Source organism: Triticum aestivum, chromosome 3A (genome assembly GCF_018294505.1).
Source record: "Triticum aestivum cultivar Chinese Spring chromosome 3A, IWGSC CS RefSeq v2.1, whole genome shotgun sequence".
NCBI classification, from domain to species: Eukaryota; Viridiplantae; Streptophyta; class Magnoliopsida; order Poales; family Poaceae; genus Triticum; species Triticum aestivum.
The window spans coordinates 9,195,755-9,210,146 of NC_057800.1; the positions used below are offsets into that span (position 1 = coordinate 9,195,755).

Below are 14,392 nucleotides of genomic sequence, written 5' to 3' on the forward strand. Positions count from 1 at the left end.
ATCATATCGAGCTTGCAAAACGTTCATAACATCTGCATCTGCTCCTGCAATAGGGTCGTCACCTAGTGGTGCATCAAGGACATAATTCTTTTGTGCAACAATGAGGATAATCTCAGATCACGGACCCAGTCCGCATCATTGGTACTATCATCTTTCAACTTAGTTTTCTCTAGGAACAGATCAAACATAAAACAGGAGAGCTATACGCGAGCTATTGATCTACAACATAGATATGCAAATACTATCAGGACTAAGTTCATGATAAATTAAGTTCAATTAATCAAATTACTTAAGAACTCCCACTTAGATAGACATCCCTCAAGTCATCTAAGTGATATGTGATCCAAATAAACTAAACCATGTCCGATCATCCCGTGAGATGGAGTAGTCATCAATGATGAACATCTCTATGTTGATCATATCTACAATATGATTCACGTTCGACCTTTCGGTCTCAAGTGTTCCGAGGCCATGTCTGTACATGCAAGGCTCGTCAAGGTTAACCTGAGTATTCCGCATGTGCAAAACTGTCTTGCACCCGTTTTATGTAAACGTAGAGTCTATCACACCCGATCATCACGTGGTATCTCGAAACGAAGAACTGTAGAAACGGTGCATACTCAGGGAGAACACTTCTACCTTGAAATTTAGTTAAGGAATCATCTTATAATGCTACCGCCGTACTAAGAAAAATAAGATGCATAAAAGATAAACATCACATGCAATCAAAATATGTGACATGATATGGCCATCATCATCTTGTGCCTTTGATCTCCACCTCCAAAGCACGGTCATGATCTCCGTCGTCATCGGCTCGACACCTTGATCTCCATCGTAGCGTCGTGGTCGTCTCGCCAACTATTGCTTCTACAACAATCGCTAACGTATAGTGATAAAGTAAAGCAATTACATGGCGTTTGCATTTCATACAATAAAGCGACAACCATAAGGATCCTACCAGTTGTCGATAACTTCTACAAAACATGATCATCTCATACATTAACGTATATCACATCATGTCTTGACCATATCACATCACAACATGCCCTGCAAAAACAAGTTAGACGTCCTCTACTTTGTTGTTGCAAGTTTTACGTGGCTGCTACGGGCTTCTAGTAAGAACCATTCTTACCTACGCATCAAAACCACAACGGTGATTTATCAAGTTTGTTGTTTTAACCTTCAACAAGGACCAGCCGTAGTCAAATTCGATTCAACTAAAGTTGGAGAAACAGACACCCGCCAGCCACCTTTATGCATAACTAGTTGCATGTCTGTCGGTGGAACTGGTCTCATGAACGTGGTCATGTAAGGTTGGTCCGGGCCGCTTCATCCAACAATACCGCCGAATCAAAATAAGACATTGGTGGTAAGCAGTATGACGATCACCGCCCACAACTCTTTGTGTTCTACTCGTGCATATCATCTACGCATAGACCTGGCTCGGATGCCACCGTTGGGGAACGTAGCATGCAATTTCAAAAAAATTCCTACGCTCACGCAAGATCTATCTAGGAGATGCATAGCAAAGAGAGGGGGAGAGTGTGTCCACCTACCCTCGTACACCGAAAGCGGAAAAGTTTAACAACGCGGTTGATGTAGTCGAACTTCTTCTCGTTCCGGCCGATCAAGCACCGAACATACGGCACCTCCGAGTTCTGCATTCTTTCAGCTCAATAATGTCCCTCGAACTCTTGTACCAGCAAAGTGTCGAGGGAGAGTTCCGTCATCACGATGGCGTGGTGACGGTGATGGTGAAGTGATCCACGCAGGGCTTCACCTAAGCACTACGTGAATATGACCGGAGGCGTAAACTATGGAGGGGGCGCCGCACACGGTTAACAATGTTTGTTATGTGTTCTAGTGGTGCCCCCCTCATATATATAGGTTGGAGGGGAGGAGAGGCAGCCAAGGGAGCGCCCCAAGTAGGAGGAATCCTACTTGGGCACCACCCAATTCGGCCTCCCCCCTTTCCTATTCCTATTCGGAGTAGGAAGGGAAGAGGGGGAAGGGGAATCCTATTCCCTTTTTCCTTTCCTCCTTCCCCTTTCCTTCTCCAATTTGGGCAGCCCATATGGGGGGGCCGCACCAGCCCCTTTGTGGCTGGTGTGTTTCCCCTCTTGGCCCATAAGGCCCATATAGTTTGCCCGTGGTAGCCCGGAACCCCTTCCGGTGACCCGATACGCACCCGGTAACCCCAGACCACTTCAGGTGTCCGAATACTATCGTCATATATATGAATCTTTACCTCTCGACCATTTTGAGACTCCTCGTCATGTCCGTGATCTCATACGGGACTCCGAACAACATTTGGTCACCAAATCACATAACTCATAATACAAATCGTCATCGAACATTAAGCATGCGGACCCTATGGGTTCGAGAACTATGTAGACATGACTGAGACACCTCTCCGGTCAATAACCAATAGCGGAACTTGGATGCTCATATTGGCTCCCACATATTCTACGATGATCTTTATCGGCCGAACCGTTATGACAACATACGTTATTCCCTTTGTCATCGGTATGTTACTTGCCCGAGATTCGATCGTCGGTATCTTCATACCTAGTTCAATCTCGTTACCGGCAATTCTCTTTACTCGTTCCGTAATGCATCATCCCGTAACTAACTCATTAGTTACATTTCTTGCAAGGCTTATTATGATGTGCATTACCGAAAGGGCCCAGAGATACCTATCCGATACTCGGAGTGACAAATCCTAATCTCGATCTATGCCAACCCAACAAATACCTTTGGAGATACCTGTAGAGCATCTTTATAATCACCTAGTTACGTTGTGATGTTTGATAGAACACAAGGTATTCCTCTGGTATCCAACAGTTGCATAATCTCATAGTCAAAGGAATATGTATAAGTCATGAAGAAAGCAATAGCAATAAAATGTAACCATCATTATGCTAATCTAATGGATGGGTCTTGTTCATCACATCATTCTCCTAATGATGTGATCTGGTTCATCAAATGACAACACATGTCTATGGTTGGGAAACTTAACCATCTTTGATTAACGAACTAGTCTAGTAGAGGCTTTCTAGGGACACTATGTTTTGTCTATGTATCCACGCATGTATCAAGTTTCTGGTTAATACAACTCTAGCATGAATAATAAACATTTATCATGATATAAGGAAATATAAAATAACAACTTTATTATTGCCTCTAGGGCATATTTCCTTCAAAGGTGTCCGGTGGAAAATTCAAAATAAAATGGGACATAGTGTGCCGGCCTATTGCCTTGGGGGGCTTGGGATTCTACACTTGGGCAAGTTTGCGTGTGCCTTGCACCTTCGGTGGCTTTAGCTCGCTTGGGCCGCATCGAAGAGAACATGAGTGGATTCCGGCAAACAATGCGATGACTCGGACATGGATCTTTTCCACGCGGTCACTACTATCAAAGTTGGCAACGGGGCCAAGGCGAGCTTCTGGAACTCACCTTGGGTTAACGGGATGTGGCCATGACAAATTGCACCCTCCATCTTCGACATCTCCAAGAGGGAAAAGTATGGTCAAAGGGGCTCTTGTTGGCAATGCTTGGGTCCAGCGTATTGACTTGTCTAGCGGGCTTACTAATCAACACCTACAGGAATTCTTTCAGCTTTTGTCCTACACCTCCCGCGTGCAACTTGTCAAAGATAGGTTGGACTCCATTGTTTGGAAATTGATGTCTTCGTGATGCTATTCCGTGACATCGGCGTACAAGGCTCAATTCTTGGGGCAAACTACTACAAGCTTGAAGACCACGGTATGGAAGGTGTGGCCTCCTCCTAAGTGCAGATTCTTCGCGTGGATAGTCATTCTAAACCGGGTGTGGACGATGGACCTGCTGGCCAAGCAGAGATTGCTCAACTGTGAACTATGCCATCTTTGTAGCACCACCATGGAGTCGTACGACACTTTGATGTTCCAGTGCCACTTCTCCCTACGAGTTTGGGCCTCCATCCATGATTGGCTTGGGCACCATTGCTTCGACGCTAACTCTTGGGCGGGCATCAACAATGTTTCGCTTGGTGGGACCACTTCATGTAAGGAAATCATGACAACCACAAGGGTATGGCTTTGATCGCAATGCTAGTCATATGGAAAATTTGGAAGGAGCACAATGCAAGGGTCTTCAGCAACAAATTTGCAACTATGGGATACATCTTATATAGCATCCATGAGGAGGCTTCTATTAGGGGTTAAGGCGGGTGCTAAGTGTTTGAGTAATTTGATGCCAGGAGAGTAGGCTTATGTCTCCGGTGGGGTGGCCTTCGGGCATATACAAAACTCAAACTCTCTCTTAATTAATGAATGTGGCAAATCTTTTGCCCTTCTCAAAAAACGGTCATGAATATATATTTTCCTTGTACATTATATACGTTTGGCAAAAAGTTTCATATGTTCACAGTATGATCATCAAGGTAGTGTTCATTTTATAGAAATTTTCAATTGTTTTTGGACATTATACTTTTCGGTAAAAAAAAGTAGGCTAGTGATGTGGACACTGATTGGGAGGGGTCAACTGGTCAAAACCAATTGAATTGATCAGATCAAAGTTTGATGAGAGATAGGATTGAAAGTTGCACGATTCTAAAAGTTGAGGGTTGTAAGATAGTTTAAAATTCAGGGTTGTTTCTTGGACATTCGCATGAATTAAGGGTTGAAATAAGGACTTCCCTCATTCCACAAAATTGGAGCTTTAATTTCATCCTTGTCAGATTGAAAGATAATGTTGTATTAGCCAACAAAGATAATTTTATCAGAATCAAGGTTCACTCTTGGTTCTCCAAGGCCGAGTGAGAAGTTTTCCCTTATCAACTTGTTTGACAAAAATGTGAGGAAGCCGCGAAGCAATATGTTTCCTTGTCACACTAAGAGAAGCAACCCAGCGACTTGACAACACTGAATTTATTTACTTCACTTACGTTTTATATTCCAAAGATGTTGTTGACCCATGTGAAAATTAATGGTTATGCAGTTTGAAATGACTAAGTTTATTCTTATAACTATGTAAAGTCTGTGAGTTCCGCTCATAGAAATCAAGGAGATCTGCAGGCCAATGTTTCCTTTCACTAAAGAATGGCAAGTTTGTAACAACGGAATTGTTTGCAGCGACTCAAAAGTCTTATTGAGGATTGCAAACATCCTTGTTGTACAAGTACAAGACATGGACAGTTTAAACAAGAAAACAAATGCGTGACTTCAGCATTTGTGTGCTATATATGTGATCTAGTATACATTCTTGTCACTTGGGTGGAAAAATCATTTGTGAGCTCTGTGTGTGCGGACAGATATATGTGATCTACTACTTTTTCTTATTAACATGTCTCCCCATGGTTACTGGTGGTGATGATATGGTTAGCATGCTACTCAACATACAACTGCTCAATGATTTGAAAAAATTGTAATCATATTGATGAGATGAGTACTTACTATTCATGACAAATAAACTTTAGTGGTACAGTAGTACAACAACACAAATTGACAAAGTATGAATTGAATTTCTATTAGCTTCGGTTTTGGCTACATGTAATTCAGTTAGTACATGGCTCGTGCGCTCCTAACTAGATTTATCAGGTTGTGGCTGGTACAAACTTTTTTGGGTATACGTGAGAAACATATATGCTAGACTGCAGACTCCACAAATCTCCACGTCAGAATATCCACATTTTAGACTAGTATAAGTCTTAAAAATTTAATACTGATTCCCCGGAAAAAAAATTAATACTTACTGAAGATAGATACTTTTATAATTAGTACAATTGCAAAAAAAACCTTGTATAATTAGTAGTGCAATATTAAAGAGATCAACCATTAATTGCATTCATTTTAATTAGATTTTAGAGATCTATTTCGATCCTCCCTCCATCAACGATGATTCTTGGAGTAGGCAGGTAACTTCTGATCTCTCTCTCTCTATATATATATATACATATATGTAAGCCAATGAGTTAATATTATACCTGCACATGGCAGGCAAATCAGCTCCTTACAGAATTCTTCTTTGTTGTTGTCGCACAAGCCATGAAGATAGCTTTCTCTTCTTCTGCCATGGGACAAGCCATGGCAATCCTAGCTATCTTATTCATATGCTGCTCCCTGACATGCTCAGCCGCCATCCAAGGTGTGTATGTACTCTATTAATCTGTGATGTACTGTAGTAGCATTGTGGTAGTAATGTATACTATGGCCAGATTTATGCAAGTTTTGTGTATACTCTATTAATCTATGATGTTCCGTGCAGCTCATGCAGAAGGAGACCATCATGGAGTGAGTCCTCCGGCGCCGTGGGCAGCGCCGGGCCCACATAATCATGGTCGTGGACACTCCAGCACCCCACCGCCAGTGCCGCACCGCAAGAACTTACAGCTAGAGCATGTTGTTCTTCAAGTGCCACTGATGCCATGAATTATCTTGCAGAAGTCTTGCAAACTTCATCACTTCAATTTTTGTCAGTGCTTTGTGGTGCCAGTGCCACTGATATGTTCCTAGAGTCCAGAAATAAGTATGGTAGTGATGGCTGTACCCTTTTCTACAATTATGAACATTAATTAAAAATATATTTACATGATAATCCTATGGAACCGCCTAGCACCAATGCAGTCATCTAAAAGATGCCATATGGCGCAGTCCACAAGAGTGTTCTTTCTATGCGCTTGTGCACCAACACCTGTTTATATTTTTGGCTGTTTCCAGTATACCAGAAAACTACGAAAATAATTCTGAATACCATAATAAATCTATATCGACCTGCAAAATTTCATGTTCATATGTTCTGTCATTTGTGACAAACAAATAAAATAGAAGATTCAGTGAATTCTTTACTTGAATATATATTAGCTAACAAATATGACTCAACACAAATATGGATGGTTAGATAGTGGGGTGTAGGTCCATCTAGGTTTAACCACACCCATTCTTATATATCAGGATCGCTTGGGCGGATGGTATCCCTCACCTGCCGATTAACTGCAATATTCCATACTGTCTAAATAACACTATGCCGCCTGTGATGACGACACTTGTACCATACTGCAAAACCCTTTAGCTGTTTGTTGTGACCATCCCTGAATATATGAAGAACCGCCAATGCAATAAGTATGTGCAATTTATTTACTGAAGGGTAATAATGGAATATGAAATCCTTAGGTCACACTCCTGTTGTTGTTGTGCCATCTTTTATTCACAACATGCGAAGAGGTGCTAAGGTTACTGATATCTCCTATAGAGTATTGAAACACGTAGTGCATAGGTTTTATTGTATTTTATAGGAAAGTTTATGTTGCATGAATATACAATCCAGGGTGTCTATATTTTGAAAAACCACAAGGCACAAGAATAAATGAACACATGGTAGGCACCTTTGGAAGGTAGAACTCTCAGTCATAATAGTAGTAAAATTGCAGGCCGAATGTGATGGCATGCATGTTGAATCCTACAAAAACAAACTCATTTTGGATGGTGCACAAGAGAAAAAAAGAGAACTTCAGAGATTGGCTGTTACTTGATTAGTAAGAGAGAATAGTTAGTGGAAGACATAAGATGCATTGAAACATTCAAAGGTTTTTTTTTCCTGGTAGGTCCGGCCTCATGTTTGGTTTCCTCCAAAACTTGTAGAAAAACTCCTAACATGTGGAATCATTTGTTGTGATTGTATGATTCAAATTGTAGGTATATGCATATTTTCTTACGCACTGCCTAGAAATCGAAGGGCAAAAGAGAAAGGAAAATGCAAGAATTTGATGCAGTCTTATGATTTAAAGGGGGTGAAATGATGCTACATTGTGAAAAACAACTTAAGATTCTATCAAAGCGAATGCAGTGGATAATAATATATTCCCATAGAATCTAGTGCAAATGAATCATAAAGATAAATTACTATGGTTTATACTCCTTCGAAGAAAAAAATGCTAGAAGTATCATGTATGTTCTCATAGGTCCAACACCACGAAAAAACAAGAAATGATGTATATCATGGTGAATTCATGAACATCAATGTCTACATTGCAAAAAAATAGTTTTTTTAAAAGATAGGTCCTTTCCAGAAAAGATCCATTCAAAATGGATCATTGAAACCCTAAATAGTACTACAATCTAAAAGCGGAGTACACTAATTATTAGTACATCGCCAAAATCTTTACAATTTTTCCCTACAGGGCCATTAATTACGGAGACATTGATCAACCCTAAATCGAAAACCAGAAAGTTGATCTATTGGCCTAACTAAACAGAGCAAAAATCACACACACCTCAACTTTTTCGAAAAACTGACGCAAAGGGCTCGCAGAATACTATCAGAAGCACGAAACAAATGAAGCCCTAAATATCTTGATAATCGTACATGGTCCATAGAAATGAGGGCCAAAACTTGCCGAAGTCAGAAGTGAGGCCTCCTGATTGTCGATGCTTAGACACCATGGTATTCTTCGTCGTAGTGATCGTCGACGATCTTGGCCATCATCAATCAGCCGTCCCACTTAATCCTCTGTCCCAATTGCCACTTTAAACGACGACGTTGGAGAGGACAGGTGCAGTGAGTTGGAAAACGAGGTAGCGACATGTACATATAGAATTTTTCTTTTTCGTTTTTTAGGAAAGTATCATGTAACAAGCCAGTTTAGCCCACGCCGCGTTCTCACATTAACAAGCTTATAAATGTCAATCTATATGGTATTTTTCATATATTCTTAATTAGTGTTGTAGATACAGACTGAGTTCTCTATTAAATTGATTAAATGGAATAATTAAAAGCAAGTTTCAAATAATAATAATTAAAAGCAAATATATCTTGCAATTAATATCCGTCTCTATGGGCGCTGCTACCAGTTTTTGCCTGGCAGTCAACGATATATAAGTACGACAAAGTGCACAATGCCGTCCGGCACAAGAGCCAACGATGGCATCCTCCTCCATTGCGGTCGCGACTGCTCTGATCCTCTGCATCCTCGTCGCCCACGCGTTTCTTGCTGCGGCCAATTCCAGCTGGCTTGATGCCAAGGCGACATGGTACTGCGCGCCCCATGGTATCAGGTACGATACGACCCACCTTACGCTATCATTAGTCCGTTTACTACACACCTGCAAGCAATTGTGTTATTCCATCGCTGATTTGATACAATTTTATACTGAATCGGCAAAATTTAATATAGATTGGAGGGAGTACCACTATAATCTATTTATTTTTACAAACCAATTTGTTACCAACACATTGTTTTTTAGCCATTATTATTCGCGTGCATGCATTCAGAAATATTCATATAGGATATAGATGTGTTTCATGTGCAGCCTGTAATGTCGTGCACATGATATATTGTTTCCTTTATCATCGGTATGTTACTTGCCCGAGATTCGATCGTGGTATCTCAATACCTAGTTCAATCTCGTTACCCAGTGGCAGAGCTAGCATTTGACATCAGGGTGGTCCGACCCTCCAAAAAAATTACAATAAATATGACATGTGGGCGTTCTAACTAGTTACCAATATCAGATAGAAATAGATCAATATGGTCTTACAAACACACTAAAATTCTCAATTAAGTATAAGTTTTGCATAAAGAAGCATACATAGTACATACTATATGGACCATAGTACATATCTTGAGAAGCTCGAAAATACTATGTTTTGGCCTATGCTTTTGCATTGACATGAAAGTATCAATTATATCATCTGCATTCACCTCAGCAAAAGCATCCCTCTCAATGTATGTGACTAGGCAAATATCCAAAAGAATATCACCCGTCTTATTTCTCAACTTGCTCTCGACTATACTCATGGCAGAAAATGCTCTCTCAACATTTGTTGTTGCCACCGGTAGAATCAATACCAATTTTAGAAGCAAGTACACCAAATGATGAACTATATGTCTCCTCGGGATCATGTTTAAGATGACTAAAATCATAAACCGGTGGTGGTTCTTGAGTTTGATCTTCAGTTTGCTCTACGGTCACATTCGACATAGACATTGTTGGTTCTTGAGTTTGCTCTTCAATCACAACCGGCATACAAACAAGTTCTCCGGCTTGCTCTTCGGCCACATCTGACATATTCATTGCCTTCTTCTTCTTCCCTATCTTCATAGCTTCTCTCTGAAAAAGAGAAACAATGTCTCCGGTCCTCTTCATTCTTCAAAAATTCTGCAATAAAATTTAGTTTCTATCAATAAAGCTAATTGAGGCAGAAATGATATGCAACATATGCATGTGTTCATCAATTCATGGTAGTATAGTGCAAAAAAGCAAACCCTAAGTCAAAAAATAAGGGGTTTCGGTACTTTAAATTTGATTTGCACACTTGCTGCGAATCTGCGATGCTGCCACCGGACGGCCAGAGACTGGCTGGCGAGCCGCACCTCCTACGGGCATCGGCTTTGCAGGGAGGGAGGAGGGGGTGGAGTCAGGGGCAGGCGGGCGGCAGGGCCAGGCGGCCACGGCTCCTGCTGGTCAAGGGGCGCGGGGGAGCGGGGGAGCCGATGGCCAGTGGCGCCGGGCGGGAAGGGGAGGCGGCCTGGGCTCCGACTGACGAGGAACGGCGGTGCCGCAACGGTGAGGGCGTGAGGCGAGGGCATCAGTCGTCAGGACAAGGGCGTCGTATGCTCTGCCTCGATGTGGAACGAGGGGCCGTGGCCTCGTGGGCTATGGCTGAACGAGGGCTGGCCAGTGATATTGTTTTTTTGGCCCAGTTAAATACCCATTGGTATATAGGCTGCTCCAAAATCCCAGGGTGGGCCGCGGCCCACCCTGGCCACCCTGTAGCTCCGCCCCTGTCGTTACCGGCAAGTCTCTTTACTCGTTTCATAATGCATCATCCCGCAACTAACTCATTACTCACATTACTTGCAAGGCTTATAGTGATGTGTATTACCGAGAGGGCCCAAAGATACCTCTTCGATACTCGGAGTGACAAATTCTAATATCGATATATGCCAACTCAACAAACACTATCAGAGACACCTGTAGAGCATCTTTATAGTCACCCAATTACGTTGTGACGTTTGATAGCACACTAAGTGTTCCTATGGTATTCGGGAATTGCATGATCTCATAGTCATAGGAACATGTATAAGTTATGGAGAAAGCAATAGCAACAAACTAAACGATCATCGTGCTAAACTAACGGATCGATCAAGTCAATCAGATCATTCTCCAATGATGTGATCCCGTTAATCAAATGACAACTCATGTCTATGGTCAGGAAACATAACCATCATTGATTCAACGAGCTAGTCAAGTAGAGACATACTGGTGATACACTGTTTGTCTATGTATTCACACATGTACTAAGTTTCCGTTTAATAGGATTCTAGCATGAATAATAAACATTTATCATGATATAAGGAAATATAAATAACAACTTTATTATTGCCTCTAGGGCATATTTCCTTCAGAACAATGCCCACACACTACCACACTCTGTCCCCCAGAGGGCATGTGATGAAGAGGTGGATCATTTCTTCAGGAAGTTGTAGGCACGTTGGGCACAGGTTGGAGGAGATGATATTCCTGTGCGCCAGATTTTCCCTAGTATTGAGCCTGTCTTTGAAGAGAATCCAAGCAAAAACTTTAAGCTTCTAGGGAGCCTTGTAGCGCCAAATTAAAGGAGCGATCAAATCAATGCCCGGTCTGCCCATCAGCATGTTGTAGGCATGCTTGGTGGAGACGTCACTGCCCCCAACAAAGGAACCATTGTTCTTCTTCCTCTTCTGATGGGAAAAAGTCCTGCAAAATAGCCAAAAGAGAAATGAGTTATTGTACGGCTGCAAGTGTAAGACGATTTCTTAGGTTAGCATTTAAACTGTAACGCAAAATATTGGCCACTTTAACTAGCTGCAGCACTGAGTATGAGAAGAGGTGGGGAGGAAGGTAAAGGTGAGTGGTTGTGACGTTAACCGGGTGTCTAGTTAGAAGTACATGTTGGAACCACGATTTGTAACAACAAAAGAAGTTTGTTGTAGTGAGGGTACACTGGCGTTAGCCAATTGATTGTTCAACATTGTGGCTGGCTTGTTTGCGGTCTTTTCCTAGAAGTCGAGTGCTTTCGTAAGTAAGATAGTCAAATATGGGACAAAACCATGTAGAGTGGAGAACTTGGTAAAGGCCGTGCTAGTAGAGAAATAAGGTCCTCCTCACTGTCGAGTTTCTTCCTAAGGTTTTGGCAAAAAAATCCATAAGCTATCAGGTGTTGACACTTGTATGCTTGACGAGTGCAACACTCTGTAAATGGTCAATCATATTATGTTTTCAATTCATTTTTCAGACATCCTTCCATAGAAATCAATATATAATTATATATGAATAGTATTGTGACGCCCCCGATTCAGTCATACACTAATCATACATGCAAATGTGTACAATCAAGATTAGGGACTCACGGAAAGATATCACAACACAACTCTACAAATAAAAGAAGTCATACAAGCATCATATTACAAGCCAGGAGCCTCGAGGGCTCGAATACAAGAGATCGATCATAGACGAGTCAGCGGAAGCAACAATATCTGAGTACAAACATAAGTTAAACAAGTTGTCATAAGATGGCTAGCACAAACTGAGATACAGATCGAAAGAGGCGCAGGCCTCCTGCCTGGGATCCTCCTAAACTACTCCTGGTCGTCGTCAGCGGCCTGCACGTAGTAGTAGGCACCTCCGGTGTAGTAGGAGTCATCGTCGACGGTGGCGTCTGGCTCCTGGGCTCCAACATCTGGTCGCAACAACCAGGTATAGAAAGGGGGAAAAGAGGGGAGAAAAGCAACCGTGAGTACTCATCCAAAATACTCGCATGCAAGGAGCTACACTACATATGCATTGGTTTCAATGAAAGGAGTAGTATATGTGGATTGAACTGTAGAAAGCCAGAATAAGAGGGGGATAGCTAGTCCTATCAAAGACTACGCTTCTGGCAGCCTCCATCTTGAAACAGTAGAAGAGAGTAGATGGTAAGTTAACCAAGTATCATCGTATAGCATAGTCCTACCCGACGATCCTCTCCTCGTCGCCCTGTTAGAGAGCGATCCCCGGGTTGTATCTGGCACTTGGAAGGGTGTGTTTTATTAAGTATTCGGTTCTAGTTATCATAAGGTCAAGGTACAACTCCGGGTCGTCCTTTTACCGAGGGACACGGCTATTCAAATAGATAAACTTCCCTGCAGGGGTGCACCACATTTCCCAACACGCTCGACCCCCTTTAGCCGGACACACTTTCCTGGGTCATGCCCGGCCTCGGAAGATCAACACGTCGCAGCCCTGCCTAGGCACAACAGACACTAGTAGAAAAAGGACCTAATGTGAGACACATTAGTCCCGGTTCGATTTTGGCCCGGTACTAATGGTACCTAGTGCCGGTTCGAACGGCTATGCATTAATGTCGGTTCGTGTTGAACATTTAATACTGGTTCGTGCCACGAACCGATACTAAAGGGGTGGTGGCAGGCTGGCGTCAGGCCGGGGCCCCACGATCACCTTTTGTGTCGGTTCGTGCACAAACCTGTACTAAAGGGCTAACCTTTAGTATCGGTTCGTGGCACGAACCGGGACTAAAGGGGTCTGACCTTTAGTCCAGGTTGGAGATACAAACCGGGACTATAGGGCAATTTTCAAACTCTACCCTCCCCCATGTGTATCGCCATTTCAGTTTTGAAAATAACAAAAGAAAATGATACAAAATTCAAAAAATAAAATTCTTCGAGATTTAGTTATATTACTACATCTACTAGTTAGGAAAATTAAAAAACTTAAATTTGGACATGTTTTGCAAAAAAGTGTTATGAAAAAGTAAAACGGCCATAACTTTTGCATATGATGTTGAAAAAAAAACGTATAATATATCAAAATGTTCAGCACGAAAATCCGCATCCGATTTGACCGCCTACGGCCTGTTTGCAATTTTTTAGAATCCTCAAATTCCAAAAAGAAAAAAAGATATGCTCAAATTTCAGTTTTTTTGTTAAATCTGGTCAAACTATGGTCAAACTACTTATTCAAGAAGTATTAATGTTACTACATAATTATTCAAGAATATTAGTGTTACTAAATAATTATTTCAATGTTTTGAATTTTGGTCAAATCTGGTCAAACTATGGTCAAACAATGGTCAAACTAGGGTCAAACTTATTCAAGAAATATTAATAATTACTGTTTTTTAGAATAATAGTTTCAAACTCAAACGGTGAAATGTGTGACCTAATGCTCAAGCTAAACTACTGAGGGTTAATAGGATTAACAGCTTACATTTGTCAGGAGAACAACAAGTGTAGACTTGGAAAGTAGGGGGAATAGAACTACGAAGTTAAGCGTGCTCGGGCTGGGGGAGTGAGAGGATGGGTGACCAGCCCAGAAGTTTGACGATTTGAAATGAGTGATCCACACTTGAGCAGTTAAGAGGGGTGATTAGAGA

The 14,392-nt window shown here is 41.8% G+C and overlaps 1 protein-coding gene across 1 annotated transcript in view; it reads left to right on the top strand.

Moving 5' to 3' along the window:
- Nucleotides 1-8,899: 8,899 nt before the first annotated feature.
- The window catches only part of LOC123056578 (expansin-B7-like), a 57,393-nt gene continuing 51,900 nt past the window's right edge, over nt 8,900-14,392 (top strand). Inside the window, exon 1 of the mRNA XM_044479931.1 lies at nt 8,900-9,026. Coding sequence (XP_044335866.1) covers nt 8,900-9,026 — 127 coding nt within the window. The remainder of the gene's footprint in view (nt 9,027-14,392) is intronic.